At 41.2% G+C, this 17269-nt stretch overlaps 1 protein-coding gene across 1 annotated transcript in view; it reads left to right on the top strand.

Moving 5' to 3' along the window:
* LOC115480078 (homeobox protein six1b-like) overlaps window positions 1-16545 on the top strand; it is a 32181-nt gene extending 15636 nt beyond the window's left edge. Inside the window, exon 3 of the mRNA XM_030218527.1 lies at window positions 15288-16545. Coding sequence (XP_030074387.1) covers window positions 15288-15603 — 316 coding nt within the window. The 3' untranslated portion in view covers window positions 15604-16545. The remainder of the gene's footprint in view (window positions 1-15287) is intronic.
* Window positions 16546-17269: the final 724 nt, after the last annotated feature.

The following is a 17269-nucleotide window of genomic DNA, read 5'->3' as shown; positions in this document are numbered from 1 at the left end:
GATAGCAGCCATTCTCTGTATGATGGAGGACTATTGCTGTAGCTGTGTCTTTCAATGATACTGTATAGCATTTCTGTCTATTTTTATTCTGGTGTTTTAGTTGCTAATCAGTAATAACCCTCATGTTTGAACCTCAACATTGCAGTCTTCAAGATGTTCTTGTCTTTAGATGTCTTTTTTTATAATATGAGGTATAGGTTTAACAAGCGTTAAGTTTTCTCTTTTTCATTTTTGCATATATATGAAACATGCAGGGGCTGTCTTTAAGTGTTCTCTCGTCTCTCCTCGCAACCTCTCTTATTATATAACACTTTCTTAGGCTGAACTAATTGTTAGTTCTTTATGCCGCTTTTCTTACTTCTAACTCAGCTTTCCCTTTCCTTCTCTTTTTGGTATTTCCCCAGGTGTCTGTCTAATAAAAGATCATCAATTAACACATTTACTTTCCTTTTCATCTCTGATGTCTCAGTCTAGCATGGCCGCACCTATAAGATTTGTGACCTGGAATGTTAATGGTTTGCATCATCCTGTTAAAAGGAAAAAGGTTTTGATATACCTTAAGAAACTTAAACCTGGGGTGATCTTACTACAAGAGACCCATTGTGTCTCCATGACAGCTTTTATCAAACAAAGTAACTGGATCTCATCTTCCATAGACTCTCTCTCAGTAGGCAGGAAGCACGGCGTTTCAATTTTATTCCACAAAGACTTGCATCCAACTATTTTGGAACAGAAGGTGGATCTCCAAGGTAGATGGATAATTGTTAAGGTATCTATTAATAATGCCTCAATTTTACTTGTTAATATATATGCTCCTAACACTGATGCTCCTGAGTTTTTCCTTAACCTCCTTCAGCTAATTCAGGCATTTGATCCCCTTCCCATAATTTTGTCAGGTGACTTTAATTTACCTTTAGATTATCATCTCGATAGACATTCTCAGGCTAAGGTTACTCCCTCCAAATCTTCTCTCGCTCTGTGTTCTCTTATTGATCACATGCATCTTGTCGACCCATGGAGACTATATAACCCGACCGCTAAAGAATTTACTTTTTACTCCTCTCCTCATAAGAGTTTCTCTAGGCTGGATTATTTTCTAATTTCCAACACTCTGACGGAGTCAATTCTTACTTCCTCTATTTCTCCAATCACTGTCTCCAATCATGCGCCAGTCTCATTAGATTTGAATTGGTCCGGCACCAATAGTAGGCGATCTCCTTTATGGAGAATGCCTCTAAATCTTCTGGCTGATGACGATATTTCATTGCGGTTAAAAGCATTCATTAAAGACTTCTTTAGTGACAATTCCTCTTTCACAAGTAGCACGCTCACAGTTTGGGAGGCCTTTAAAGCTACCCTCAGAGGTGAGCTTATTTTGATTGCTGCATATAAAGCTAGGGCAGAGAGGGCTTTAATCTTAAAGCTTGAATCACAAATTAAAGAAATCGAAAACAACTATTTTCAAACTTCTAATCCTACCCTCCTTAATAAACTATGTCACCTAAAATTTGAGATGAACAAGCTATTAAGCTTTAAAGCCGGCCAGCAGATTTTTGACTTTCAGTCTAAACATTATGCTGAAAAGGATAAATCCAGTAGATTATTAGCTAATTATCTAAAAAGAAAAAGATCCAAGGTGCAGATCTCTGCCATTAAAATATCTGAGCATACCATTGTCACCTCTCAAACCGATATTTCCAGGGCTTTTCATCATTTTATTCAGAACTATACCAGTCAGAAGCCCCTCAATCACTTCACTTAACGGAAAACTTTTTAATCCCCCTACAATGTCCTAAATGGACAGAGCAGGAAGTCATTCCCCTTCTGGAGCCCATCACTGAAAAAGAAATTAGAGTGGCCATCCAAGACTCTCCTCTAGGGAAGTCCCCAGGCCCAGACGGGATCCCTATAGAGTTTTACAAAGTCTTTAAATTTGACCTCATTCCTTTTCTCTTACTTTTATTCAATGACCTGTCTCCGGAAACCACCTCTACCAGTCGATTCGCAGAGGCAGTCATAACGGTCATTCCTAAACCGAATAGAGATCCTCTTTTGGTGTCTAATTACCGGCCTATATCCTTACTCAATGCGGACTATAAACTATACGCTAAAATTCTTGCCAACCGTCTTAAAAAAGTTGTGCATAAAATTATTCATCCCCGTCAAGTAGGTTTCATGCCTGGACGACTTATTAGCGATAACGCAAGGCTTTTTCTTCATTTATCACATATAGCCTCTTTCCAGCCCCAACCAATTGTGGCTTTATCATTGGATGCAGAAAAGGCCTTTGACAGGGTTGAATGGAACTTTCTCTTTGAAGTGCTAACCTGGTTCGGCTGCCCTTCTGAATTTGTGCTTAAAGTTCAGTCTCTTTATGCAAAACCAGTAGCCAAGGTAATCACTAATAACCTTTTGTCAGAGAACATTATTTTGCTCCGTGGCACCAGGCAAAGCTGTCCATTATCCCCATACCTCTTCAATATTGCATTAGAGCCGCTTCTAATTGCGATTAGATCTCATGCATGTGTACATGGAATTGTCTATAAAGATCTAGAATTTAAGTACTCTGCCTATGCAGATGATGTCTTACTTTATATTTCTGATCCGAACCAGTCTATCCCAGCGCTCCTGGACCTAATCGCTCACTTTTCCAAATTTTCGGGCTACAAAATCAATCAGCAGAAGACGGAATTATTTCCTCTCAACGCATTAGCACTTCCGAATATAGCTCAGTCTTTTAACTTGGTGTGGGCCACCCCAAAAATTAAATACTTAGGAATAGAATTGCACGCCAATGCCATAGATTCTATTCATCATAACTCCGACTTAATCTTGAAAACCCTTAAAGCTTTGCTGCATTCCTGGCATCCTCTACACTTGTCCTGGTGGGGCCGGCTTGAAACTATTAAAATGATGATATCTCCAAAAATTAATTATATCCTCAGTATGCTTCCAATCGTCTTCCCCCTTCCATTCTACTCACAAGTTGACAAATTATTATCTTCCTTTCTATGGTCAAATAAGCCTCCAAAGATTGCTTTGAGGAAACTTAAATGCACCAGGGAAAAAGGCGGAGTTTTATTTACCGACTTCCTCACTTATCATAAATCTTACATTACACAGCAGGGGTGCAGATGGTTCTTCCGCGCTTCTGAATACAAGCCCGTGTGGCTGCAATTGGAGGAGGCCATGGTAGCTCCTCTCACTTTACCGCTTCTTCTTACTGCTTCTTCATTTCCATCACATAGAGTTAATCAGATTATAGTCTCCACGGTCAAATGTTTATTGGCCCTCGACAAATTTCAAGCAATACCTCTCAGTAAGTCATCACATCAGTCACTTTGGTATAATCCGCATATCTTAATAAATAAGGCTCCATTCTTTTGGAAAGAGTGGATAGATAAGGGAGTCTTCTATCTGTCTGATATTGTTAATGCTGATAATAGTTTTTGGTCCTTTTCTGAGGTGGTATCCAAATTTTCTCTACCTCCTACTATGTTCTTTCAATGGATGCAACTTACTCATAGTGTGAAGGCATCTGTTGAGCTGGCATCATTGTCATCTCAGCTGCCTTCTTTATTTGCCAACACCCAGACACTAGTATTAGCTGGGCACACAGCTTCATCTATTTATAAAATTTTTATTAACGCAACACACAACTTCAATACTGCCCTTCAACATAATTGGCAGCTTGATACAGAGTCTGTGGTAGATGAAAATATGTGGTTCTGTTTCTGGTCTAAAGTTATGAAACCTCTTTCCTCTGCAGCAGTTTTGCAGTCTATGTTTTTTTTATATCATAAAACCAATTGGACTCCTCGAAAACTTGCTACTGCTGGCCTGAGCTCATCAGACAAATGTTGGCACTGTTTGCTGCAAGTGGGTACTTTCTCTCATATGCTATATGAGTGTCCTCCGATCTTTCAATTCTGGAAGGCTGTTTGGAATATTATACAAAAACGTTTGCCCATAACTGATGACCTGACTTATTCAATTGTAATTTTTAAGTCCATTCATGCAACTTTTGATTTGACCTCCCCGCAATCAAAACTATTGGACATTCTCCTCACTATTGCTCAACGGCATATTTTGCAAAACTGGAAAAACGCACAGTTGCTGAATATTCATTTCTGGTGGAATACAGTCCTGCAGCATCAGAAGTTTGAGCTCGCCATGGCTGCGAAAAGTCGGATGATAGTATCTAAGAAAAACATTTGGTCTATTTTGGACAACTACCTCCAAACTATTCAGGCCACACCTTAAACCAGTACAAAGGACTTATTTGTTAAACACCTGGATGCTTTCCCCTCCTTTTTTCTCTTCTTTCCTTTCTCTTTTTTTTTTTTCCTTTCCCACCTGTTGTGTTTCTTGCTTCCTAGGTTTTTCCATCATTGTTTTCCTGTTATTTGTATTCTTTGAAAATTAATAAAATATTTGGAAAAAAAAAAAGAGTTGGCGTTCATGAAAGGAATACCAGATGAAACTGACAGAAGCCAAGAGAGAGATATGTCTGGCGAAAGCGGAAGCAGAAGAACAAATGGCTAGAAATGTAAAGAGGGGAGACAAAAATTTCTTCAGGTATATTAGTGAAAGGAGGAAGACTAAAAATGGAATTGTGAGACTGAAAGATGCTGCGAACCGCTATGTGGATAATGATGAAGGAAAAGCAAATTTGCTAAACACTTTTGGATTTCAGCAAAGCCTTTGATACAGTCCCCCACAGAAGACTCGTGAATAAGCTGAAAGGGTTGAACTTAGGACCAGAAGTGGTGAACTGGATAAGAAACGGGTTGACAGACAGGTGGCAGAGAGTGGTGGTAAATGGAATCCGCTCGGAGGAAAGGAAGGTGAGCAGTGGTCGTGCTGGGGCCTATTCTGTTTAATATATTAGTGGGAGATATTGCCTTTTTGCGGAGGACACAAAAATAGCCAATAGAGCGGATACCCCGGAGGGAGTAGAAACGATGAGAAGGGATCTCTGAATGTTAGAAGAATGGTCGAGGGTCTGGCAGTTAAAATTTAATGCCTTGAAAGATAGAAACCTGTTACACTACTCCTTAATATACATACATATAACCACCCCCCTAAACCGCTAAGATGGTGTAGAGCCTAACATAACTTGGACTAAATATTAACTTAAATTAAATTAAAGTGAACAGTGCTCAGAACTGGGTACGCAAGAACTGCTATCCAGCAGTGCACTCGCCACCACAACCAACATCATAGCACCGTCAGCCCTCCCTACCTACCAAAAGATGTCAATACTACTCGATATTCAAAAATCAAGCTGTGATAGATGTACTTAGCTTGGGCTTGGCAGGGCAGCTCCTACAAAGAAGCAACGAACAGCAGTGCTGGTCCCAGTCCTATAAAACTCATTTTTTCTTCTTTTTTTTATGCTGTGCAATTATTGTGCGATTAAAATCATGTGTACACTTCCATGATAACTCAATCACGCTCTCAACATGTAGTCACATGTTTCGCCTATTTGGCGTCTTCAGGAGAACGGATCTAAAACACAAACATAAATAGTTCAATCTGAAATGCTCCTATCGATCATATTCTCAAACTACACTCATGTTCATTAAAGTTTTATAATCTTACTTTAAGTCCAGATGCCACCAGATGAAAAACAGTCAACAGTCCTGATCCAAATCGAAAGCACGCCGAGACATGCACAATGAAGATTTATATTCCAAATTACTCACAGGTGGTTAACCGCCCACCAATCAATAGCTTTGTTGAGCCCTCTGGGATATGTAGTCTGCCAGTTGTAGATGTATTGAGCTTCCCTCTTCAATAGATTAGAGACAATGTTGCCACCACGTGGTTGATGTATGCAAGCTAATACCACGAATCTCAAATCTTCCTCTTTGTGTCCCATCTGATCCCAATGGCTCACCAGCGGAGCCTCCTTTTTGTGGATCCGCAGATTGCTGAGATGTTCCCATATTCTCAATTTGATTTTCCTTTTTGTCTGCCCAATGTACCACATCAAGCAGGGACATTGAATGCCATAAATAACTTGTGCAGTATCACAGTCTGTTCTTTCTCTCAAATGTATTATTCGTTTAGTGACCGGATGTGTGAGCTGAGTGGTAACCCACGCATAAGGGCAATAATTGCATCAGTGGCAAAGAAAATGTCCTCTATCATGGACCGGACCGGCCACATAATCCTTATATTTTAATAACTCACCCAAATTTCGGGACCTCGTGTACGCAAAACGTGGTATAGATACCATGCCATGTAATCACAACAAAGGCCAATGGGATTTAATGATACGCTTAATTTCAGAAGTTCTTGACGAGAAAGGTAACACACAAGTCACTACATCCTTATCCTCAGTGCGACTGCTGTCATCACGGGGTTCAAATAACCACCGCCTATGCACGTTCACTGCTCTCTTATGTGCCTTCCTTATGATCTTCCGGGGATACCCATGCTGCTCAAATCTATGGGCCATATCCACAGCATGCTTCTTAAAGCCCTGTTCAGTATCACAAATTTTCTTTACCCTAAGGAATTGTCCAAAGGGGATGGCTTCTTTTTGGGATACAGGATGGAAACTAGAGTAGTGTAACAAACTATTCGTATCAGTCTCTTTACGATATAGCTGGGTACTAAACCGCCCCGCTTGTAGCTCAATAGCAATGTCCAGAAAATTCACTTTTGTACCCCCTACACTGACAGCAAATTCTATATTAGGGTCACACGTATTGAGATGGTGGCAAAAAGCATCAAGTTGTTGTCTGTCCCCCTTCCAAACCAGAAGACATCGTCAATGTATCTAATCCAGAGGACAATGTTGGAAGTAAATTGAGGCAGATAAACATATCGCTCTTCATAATGTGCCATATACAGACACGCGATGGTGGGAGCCACCGTCGCCCCCATAGCGACACCCCGTGTTTGCAGGTAGAAAGAATCCCCAAATTTAAAATAATTGTGCTGAACCACACATTGAGCCATGGTGTTACGTAAGGCTAGCTTCTGGTGAGAAATGTCCAACTTCTGTAAATTAGCATCCACCAACCCCAGCGCTGCCTGTTGGGGAATAACCGTATATAACGATTTAACATCCATGGTAATCAACATAACTGAGGGGTCCCCAACCTGAACCCTATCCAGCATGGAAAGTAAGTGTGCCGTATCCCTTACATACAAAGGGATCGTCTTCAACAGCGGCTGTAAATGGAAGTCCAAGAACTGCAATAGCGGCTCATGGAGCGAACCATTACTACCTACTATCGGCCGGGAAGGAGGATTCCTTAAACTTTTATGAATTTTCGGCACAAATCTGATGACAGGGATGGAAGGAAATTGTTTGAATAAATATCTAGCCTCACGGGTGGAAATAGTGCCCTCTGCTGATGCAGTGTCGATTAACATTTTAATATCTCTCTGATATATAAGTGTGGGGTCACTGTCCAACTTAGTGTAGAAAGCAGCATCATCCAACTGTCTGTGTGCTTCTGAAAAATAATCCTGCACATCTTGAATGACAACAGCACCACCCTTATCCGCTTTCAATATAATAATCGAACGATCCTCCTGCAATTCCTCTCATCTGTGCATTGGATACGTTATGGTGAGAATATTGTGGTACCTTCTCCATTTTTACTATGTCGTTCAATACTAATCTTTGAAAAGTCTCAATAATCGGATCAGGGGGGCTGGGAGGCATCCACGTGGACGGGATACAATATTTAGAAAGAAAAGATGGAGCATTGAGTAAATCTGGTGTAGGCACCGGTTCCGGGGGATTATCACCAAAATAAGCCCTCAACTTAAGCTTTCTAAAAAATCGATACAGGGCCTGGCGTGTGACAAATTTGTCATATCTGTTATATGGAACAAAAGATAATCCCAATCTAAGGACCTCAACTTGGCTATCGGTAAGCTCTTTAGGAAGAAAGATTATAAATCAATCTTTGGCCTGTCGTAAGACTCTACGATTCTTGCCCGACCTGGTCAAGGGCTGTCCGGAGGAGCGGAACTGTCTAAAAAAGATGGATTGACTGGTAAGTCATTATCATGTGACCTAGGGATGTTAACAGGATGGACTGGAAGATCCTCACCCGAGGAATCACTAGACGTGTTAGTGAACCCAACCCGCTTCATTCTCCTAAATCTCCGGGACGGTCTACTGGTATTCATCCATGGATACACATAACCTCTCGTTTAATCCATCTCATCCCTCTTAAATTTACCTACTTTCTGAGATCTAATCTCCTGACAATATTTATCAATTGTTTTTAGATGTGAAGCCAACTGTGACTCAAACACTGTGTGTTCCATGGAGCTCCACAGGCTCTCAATGGCTTCATCTAACTCTCTCTTCTGTATCAATAACTGGTTCTCCAATTTGTCTATCGTCAAGAGCATAAGATCAAGGGAGCATCTAGATATTATAGCGTTCTACTCGGTAACAAACTCCTTTATCTTCTAGAAACCTAGGTTCCTTATTCCACCTAAGCCCACGGGGAATGCGTTGCCGATGACAATATTCAATAAGGGTTTTATTATGAAACTCCGTTCTAATCACTAATTTGTTAATTTTGAGGACATCATTCCAGTCCACTAATCTCTCCCCTCCTATCTGGTATGTCTTTTGGGTTTCTGTATTGTTTTAAAGTTCCCTTAGGATTCTTACCATGAAATCACTGGTACTGTGTTCTGGTTTTGTAAAGTGCTGCCCCACAGGCGTGACACCTTTATTAGTACTAGCATTTTTCATATGGTGTCTATGTAAATTAAATCTCTTCTTTAGCATCTGACTTATTTCTCCAATGTGGCAGTCTTTGTTGCATTTTTTACACTGAATGATATATACCACATTGGAAGATGAGCACATGAAAGATGCCTTAATGTTGAATATTTTTCCTTTTGTGAATGACCGTGGGGTCCTGTGAAATATTTTGGCATAGTTTGCAGCTGGATATATTGCAAGGATGTGTGCCATTTTCTTCTTTTTGAGTCTGTGTTGGGAGCTTACTTCTAATTAGCTTGTGTTTTAAGTTAGGTGGCTGTCGGAAGGCCAGCACTGGTGTAAGTGGAGTAAGTGTTGAATCTAACTATATTCCGAGGTTCCTGACTTGTGATTTGAGGGGGAGTTCATACTTCCCAAAAGAAATTTTGTTGTCAGGTATGTATCCAGAGAACCCAGAGAAGCTCGATTTTACTTGGGTTCAGATAAAGTTTGTTGTGTTTAGCCCATTCTTGAACTGATGTTAGACAGGTAATCAGATTATTCAGGGCTGTAGGTAAGTCAGGTTCAATGGGTATGAGTAACTGCACATCATCCGCACAGATGTAGAACTAAGTGTCCATTGACCGAATCAGCTCAGCCAGGGCCGCCGAGAGGGGGAGGGGGGGCAAGATTGGCACCGGGGTCTCTCTCTCTCCTGTTCCTGATGGGACCTGGGTGATCGCGTCCCAACAGGAGGAAAGAGAAAACTTTGGTGTTGGGCCCCCCTTAGAGGCTGGGAATGAGCAGACATAGGGCTTTGTGACCTCTGGTTTGGCTGGTGGGGGTTCCCAGGCCCCACCAGCAGAAAAAAACCTTTCAGCAGCGCTGTTCATTCCGCTGCTTTACCTGCCCTGTGGCTGCTTTTTCCCTTACATCACGCATGCTCGGTTTTGATGAAATTGAGCGTGTGACATGAAGGGAAAAGCAGCCGCAGGGACAGGGCAGGCAATGTGGCGGAGTGAAGAACAGCACTGGAGGAAGGTTTCCGCTGGCGGGGCTTAGGGATCCCCATCAGCCAAGGTATGTGGAGTTGCAGCACGGGGGGGGGGGGGGGTAGCGGCGGCAATTCTGTGGGGGTGGCAGTGGCACTGGCGGCAATCCTGGGGGTGGCATCAGCAGCAGTGGGTGGCTCTGCCATGGGCCCAGCTCAGTTAGTGGCTTGAGGTAGATATTGAACAGAATAGGTGATAGTATTGATCCTTGTGGTACCCCACAGGTCAGTGCCCATGGTGGCGATGAGTTGCTGACAAACATTATGGATTGTTGCCTGTCTGATAGATAGAATCTGAACCAAGCAAGTACTGTTCGATTGATACATTCCTGTTTGTGTCGTGCTATCATGATATCATGATCCACAGTGTCGAAAGCTGCTGAGAAATCTAGTAGTACTAACACCGAGGTGAATCCCCTGTCTCAGTTTCTATGAAGGTAATCTAGTAGGGATACGAGGACCATTTTTGTTCCATAACTGGGTTGTTTTTCTTTAGCAAAGCGCGAATCATTGCTGTTGGTAGTTGCCCATTAGAAAGAGAGGAGTTCACAATTTTTGTGGTGCCTTCTATGGTTGCTATTAAGGCTTGGCGGTACTTTGTTGGGTGTGAGCTAGCACATGGTTATGTTACTGCCTATAATACCTCACCTGTTGTAAGCTCAGGTGGCTCTGGAGAAGGTGGGAAGAAGGGAAGAAGCATTGACCACGTTAGGAGTTACGGACCAAGAAAGAGATCTGGGTGTCGTCGTCGATAACACACTGAAACCTTCTGCTCAGTGTGCTGCTGCGGCTAGGAAAGCGCATAGAATGTTGGGTATTATTAGGAAAGGTATGGAAAACAGGTGTGAGGATGTTATAATGCCGTTGTATCGCTCCATGGTGCGACCGCACCTTGAGTATTGTGTTCAATTCTGGTCGCCGCATCTCAAGAAAGATATAGTAGAATTGGAAAAGGTGCAGCGAAGGGCGACTAAAATGATAGCAGGGATGGGACCACTTCCCTATGAAGAAAGACTAAGGAGGCTAGGGCTATTCAGCTTGGAGAAGAGACGGCTGAGGGGAGACATGATAGAGGTATATAAAATAATGAGTGGAGTGGAACAGGTGGATGTGAAGCATCTGTTCACGCTTTCCAAAAATACTAGGACCTAGGGGGCATGCGATTAAACTACAGTGTAGTAAATTTAAAACAAATTGGAGAAAAGTTTTCTTCACTCAACATGTAATTAAACTCTGGAATTCATTGCCGGAAAATGTGGTGAAGGCAGTTAGCTTAGCAGAGTTTAAAAAGGGGTTGGACGGTTTCCTAAAGGACAAGTCCATAAACCGCTACTAAACGGACTTGGAAAAATCCAAAATTCCAGGAATAACATGTACAGAATGTTTGTACGTTTGGGAAGCTTGCCAGGTGCCCTTGGCCTGGATTGGCCGCTGTCGTGGACAAGATGCTGGGCTCGATGGACCCTTGGTCTTTTCCCAGTATGGCATTACTTATGTACTTATGACCTAACCCCGCTGCCCAGCTTCTTCTCATCATCAGGCCTCATGCTAGGTCACGCAGAGTTAAGGAGGAGGTGATCCACCGAGGTGGATGAACACTAACTCCCACGAGAAAACAACAGTTAAAAGGAAGTGGAAAGTGGACCAATGACTCCAAGGAGACGGGATACTGATGTATAAAGTAGCACTTTATTCACAGACTCGACACAGTACCGTGTTTCGGCCACAGGCCTGCCTCAGGAGTCTAAACAATAGGTCAGAAAATAATGATTAAAAAATAATAATAATAAAATAAAATATACACATATACATACACTAATATAAAACAGGCAAAGAGATATCTCAGAAAAACATACACAGAAAACCTCTAAAGAAAAAAATATATATACATAAACTCAAAATGTCAAGATACATATAGATTATATAAAAAAAAAAATAAAACAGATCATAAGCAATGTACAGAATATATATATATATATATATATTAGTAAAAAAGGCCCGTTTCTGGAGCAAATGAAACGGGCGCTAGCAAGGTTTTCCTCCCCAACACCCCCCCCTCCCTCCCTACCCACCCGTTCGTCGTTCTGAAGCCACTGACACCATTACTCCGCCCTCGATGCGTGACACCATTGCTCCGCCCTCGACATCATCACGTTTGACGCGAGGGCGGGGCCCAGAGACTTGGTGCTTTCGGTGGCTTCACCACCACGAACCCTTCATGACGGAAGTGACGTTAGTGGCTTGGCTGCAGTGACGTCAGTGTCCTCAGAACGTTGAGGGTGAGTTTTATTATATAGGATGTCATCATTCAACTTTTTTTTATCAATGTATTTATTCTGTTAATGTTTTACTATGATATAATACATTTGTAAATCAACAGTCCATACATATGTATGTATGTATATATATATATATATATTCTGTATGTCTTGATTTGTCCACACATATGTTTGTACATTTATATATATATATATATTCTGTACATTGCTTATGATGTTTTATTTTTTAATATAGTCTATATGTATCTTGACATTTTGAGTTTATGTATATATATATTTTTCTTTAGAGGTTTTCTGTGTATGCTTTTCTGAGATATCTCTTTGCCTGTTTTATATTAGTGTACATATGTATGTATATGTGTATATTTTATTTTATTATTATTATTTTTTAATCATTATTTTCTGACCTATTGTTTAGACTCCTGAGGCAGGCCTGTGGCCGAAACACGGTACTGTGTCGAGTCTGTGAATAAAGTGGTACTTTATACATCAGTATCCCGTCTCCCTGGAGTCATTGGTCCACTTCCCACTTCCTTTTAACAACAGGTCATGCACAGTTGACATCTCTGCATGCTGCTGCTCCTAGCAGACTTCTTGCCCGAAAAGGAAATCCATCCTGCACTGTGATGGAACAGTGTTGGAAAACTCCCACAGCAAGCTACAGCAGCAGCAAATGTGCCACCATCAGCAACATCATCCCACCTGGTCTTAAAGCTGCAGTCCCTGGAAAATCCAGCTTTTCCGCAGTCATTTTTCAACTTTTGCCAGGAAAGCAGCCTGTGTAGGCAGAGAAAAAGTAGCTATTTGACAACCCTAAGGTTACTGCCTAATAGAAAATATGTAACACTTTATAAGATAATCCAGGTAACATAGAAAGACGTGTTCTGTCTTTTAACAATGCCACTGGGGATACATGTTACTTCCACAACCACTGAAATGCCCAAACTTTTCTGCTACTGTGCCTGCCTGTAGATATCTACATTTAATGATTAAAAATGTAAGTAACCACATGGATCTAGCATGCTGGATACTGGCTGATAACTTTTAAGTTTGTCCTGGTCAAGATTGTTTTTCTTTAGGAAAGGGTGAATCACTGCCCTTTTTAATGCTGTTGGTAGTTATCCGTTAGAAAGAGAGGAGTTCACAGTTTTTGTGGCGTCTTCTATGAGGCCCATACTTACCTTCTCTTCCAAGTATTCACCGCCCCACTTCCTACAGTCTCATTCCATGTTCCCTTATACTAGAATGTCTTTTCAACTGAAAATGCTCTTGAGAACTATTTATATCTTTTGAGATATTTGAATTTCTCGATAATATTGTTCCCTTCTCCCTTTCTAGGGTCTACATAACCCTCATCTTAAAAGTTTGTGGAGCAGACATAATAGCCTTTCTCTGGACTGTCTCTCACCTATCTTTAGCCATCAGGTGTGGTGCCAGAATTGGATACAATATCGAGGTTTCTCCAATGACCTAACCTCACATTCCATAGGTTTTGTCCCTAGCCAATTTAGCACCCTCTAGACCTTTTTCCACCGCCTGCATTTTTGCACCCCATGACTTTGCGCTTTTTCATGTCAAATTCCTGCCAATTCCTTAGATCACTTTTATTTGTTTTCCCATTCCCTGTGTCTGTCAGCCTTGTTACAGATCTTAGCAATGTCTGGAAAAAGGAGACCTTCCTTAACAGCTCCATCATACAGTCTATTCTTTCTAATTTTGGCAGCTGAACTCACACCATTCTAATTATGCAAAAACACTCTTTTTTATGCTCTCATATCTTTCTTCTTACTTCAAGCCTCCTAAGCACATAAAGGGCAAGTTTATACAAATGGCACCAAAAATTCAATGCTGATAAAATTCAATGCTCAACGCTATTCTATAAAGGACATTTCAGGATAAGCACTGTTTATAGAATAGCGTTGAGCACCAAATTTGGCACTCAACTTTGGGTGTGAGAACTTATGCCATCTGAAACCTGGGGTAAATCCTGGCATGCAAATTGGGAGTGGATCCCTGCCATTCTGTAACACTGCGTACATATTTTGTGAATGCCCCGACCTGCCCATGCCCCTCCCACAGTTACACCCCCTTTTGAGTTGCACATGATCCAATTTAGGTGCCTATTTTTACAGACTAGCACATAGCCAGATCAGCACCCAAATCATTAGTGCCAATTAAGTGCTTGTGTGCGCCAATAATTAAATCATTGGAGCCCATTAACTAATTATTTTAGATGCTGCTCTGAAATCCGTACCCAATTTTGGGAACCTATATTTGGGTAACTTTCATAGAATTTGGGGGCAAATGTCAGCAGATAGGATTATTTGGTTCAGCCTACTGAGTCTGCTTGTGTCACAGGTCTTACTCCTCCCCATAGGTGCTGATGGTGTTTGAGCACTCCTCAAATTGAGCAAACTCCTTGACTGTCTAGAGAGGGGTAATTTCTGATTAAGTTGGCTTCTATTATTTATTGCATTTGTACCCCACATTTTCCCATCTATTTGCAGGCTCAATGTGGCTTACAGAGTGTTGTAATGACAAAGTCATGACAGGATATTGGAAACAATCAAAAGTAAACAGAGGATAGATAAGGAATTAGAGAAGATGGAATCTTTGAGTTTTGTGTCTTTAAGGGTTCTTTTTGTAGGCTCTATTGAAGAGATGTGTTTTCAGAGATTTGCGAAAGTTGCTTAGATTGTCCATAGTTTTTAGGGCTGGGGGTAACCCATTCCATATCTGTGTACTTCTGTAGGAGAAGGTAGTGGCGTATGCCTGCTTATATTTAAGTGCTTTACAGCTGGGGAAGTTCAGATTGAGGAATTTGCTCAATCCTACTACAAAGGTCTCATGCATGTTTGAACTGTGTCACTGTAAATGTCTTTCTTCTGTTTCTGAAATGGGATAACTCTGGACTGTTTCAACCTATACCCACTACTATGGAACTACCTTGGTAACCACCCTCTAGATCATGAATATGTATAAGATAAATCTTCAAGCACTACCGCCATTGTATGCCATTGTATGCAAATCTTTCTTATCCATATTCATTGTGGTTATCTTAAAAATCTGACTGGCTGGGTGTGTCCCAAGGACTGGGTTGAAAATCCCTGCTCTAGAATGGAAGCATGAGATAACTGCTCCAACCTTCTTTCCCTCTGTTAAGTTTGTATTACCTATGGCAGAGACTTTCTTAAATTCAGAAACTGAAAAATTAGAGATGAGATGGGCTTCATTTATTCATTGTTATATTTTTTCCTTCCTCTAGGGAGAATGGTGAGGGGGGCACTCCAAAGGACCTTCAGGTGGAGCTTCCTACCACAGGAGGAGGTCTCACAGGTGACAGGAATATTATCCACAGCTCAGATGATGAGATCTCACCAACCAACAGCCCTATGCCCTGCTCTGGCAGCCCTTCGCTTATGTACTCAGGGGTGTCCTACTCGGGGCAGCCTGCTATTGCTAACCACAGCCATCTCCTTGGAAACAATGTCCAGCAAAGACAGGACTTTCTGCACCATCCGGCATTTCAGGACACCATCCTTGGATCGCTGACCTCCAGCCTGGTGGATTTAGGATCCTGAATCCTGTAGACATTGCAGGTCTTGGAACAGCTCCCTCTCCAGCTAGAAAAATTCTGAGGTTGGGGTCACATACTGTAAGTCTTAGACCCCCACAACAGACAATAAAATCTCTCCTTTCTATCCCATTGTGATGAATATGCTGAAACCATGGACACCTGCCTAGCTTGGTTTTCTTCCTTTCAGTAGCAATTTTTGTTATTAATCAGATTCTCTCCAGATTAGACATAATACAGAAACAGAGTTCCCCTATCCTAAAGTTGATTTTGAGTTTTTATGAAATCTAGGCTTAGACTAGGTACTAAAATCTAACTCTTAAGAGACTGCTCTCAATTTTCAGTACAGTATCACTTTCCACAGCATCTTTCCTGCTGGTGTTCCATAACTTGAGGATTAGATTAGCAGCCCTCACTCAGCTCATCAACCCATTGTGATAAAAGAAATAAATCCAAGTAAACCCAAAGGCAAAGGGTTGTGAGCTCAAATGAAGGTATCACATTTTAAAGAAAAATTGACTGTGCTTCACCCTTGCATATAATACAGATGATATAAGACTTACCTTTGAAACAAGAAAGGTTGAAGAGTGAGTTTAAGGGAGAAAATGACAATGCCCAAAGATAGACAAACTATGAATACAAAATGTGCAGTTGAGGAGAGATTTCAGGGAAGATGTTTAATAACAGAAGGTGTTACCCTTTAATTCTTAACAATATGCAAAACTATTAGAAAATGGTAGGGATAAGTCAGGAAACCTATTAATAAGACCAACAAGAGAATGAAATAAAACCAAGACAAAGGCATGTTGATATTTTGAGGAATCTGGAAAATCTGGCTATTTTAAGAAACAATAAAGATACACAGAGAAGAGTCTCCACAAAACCTTTTGTAAGTACCCCATCTTATAAAGCACCAGTCAAAATGTGTGGATAGATTACATGATTGGAACTGCTAATTCATAATGAATACGTTGTGTCTAAGATAAATATGAAGCCTCTTAAAATGTAATATCTATCACTGGTTGTAAACATTGCATATTCTTCATGATGAAATATGGTTTCTTTCATACATGTCCTGTGCAATAATTGGCTATATTTATCTGTGAATTGTGGCCTCTGTCCACAGGAACTATTCTGGGTGGAAAGTCTATACCTCATGAACATCGTCTCTAGTGGAAAAGGCAAGGCCTGTGTAATTCTGGTGGGGATGTCCATAGCTACTCAACAAACATTCATCTGGAGAAAACATTATTCTCTTAGACTTTGCTCCCCCCCCCCCCCCCTCCCTCACCAATTGCCTTCTTGCTCCTTCCTGCTACACACGTCTTTCCATTCACGGCTCTCTTTTTTACTCCTTCAAAGCCACAGTTGTCTTCTCCCTTGAACAAACTTCTTCCTTCAAACTCAGGTCTCACTGTAGTCTCTAATTTCTATTTTCCCAGTAAAGCATCAATTCTTGCACCATTTCTCCACTAACAATATTCTTGATGACTTTTCAATCGGACTTCCTCAAAGATGTGAAGGGCAGTTCTGTAACTGGGTGTCCTCATGTACATGCCACTTGCATGTGTAAATGTATGGAATATCAGCACTTTTGTAAGTGTATACTTACACTCATAAATGGCAGTAAAGCGACTAAGCTCTATTCCATCATTATGTGAATAAGTGGCATA

The sequence above is a fragment of the Microcaecilia unicolor genome, chromosome 11, assembly GCF_901765095.1.
Source record: "Microcaecilia unicolor chromosome 11, aMicUni1.1, whole genome shotgun sequence".
NCBI lineage: Eukaryota > Metazoa > Chordata > Amphibia > Gymnophiona > Siphonopidae > Microcaecilia > Microcaecilia unicolor.
Note: the sequence above shows the minus strand (reverse complement) of the source record. Positions and strands in the feature narration are given on the sequence as shown.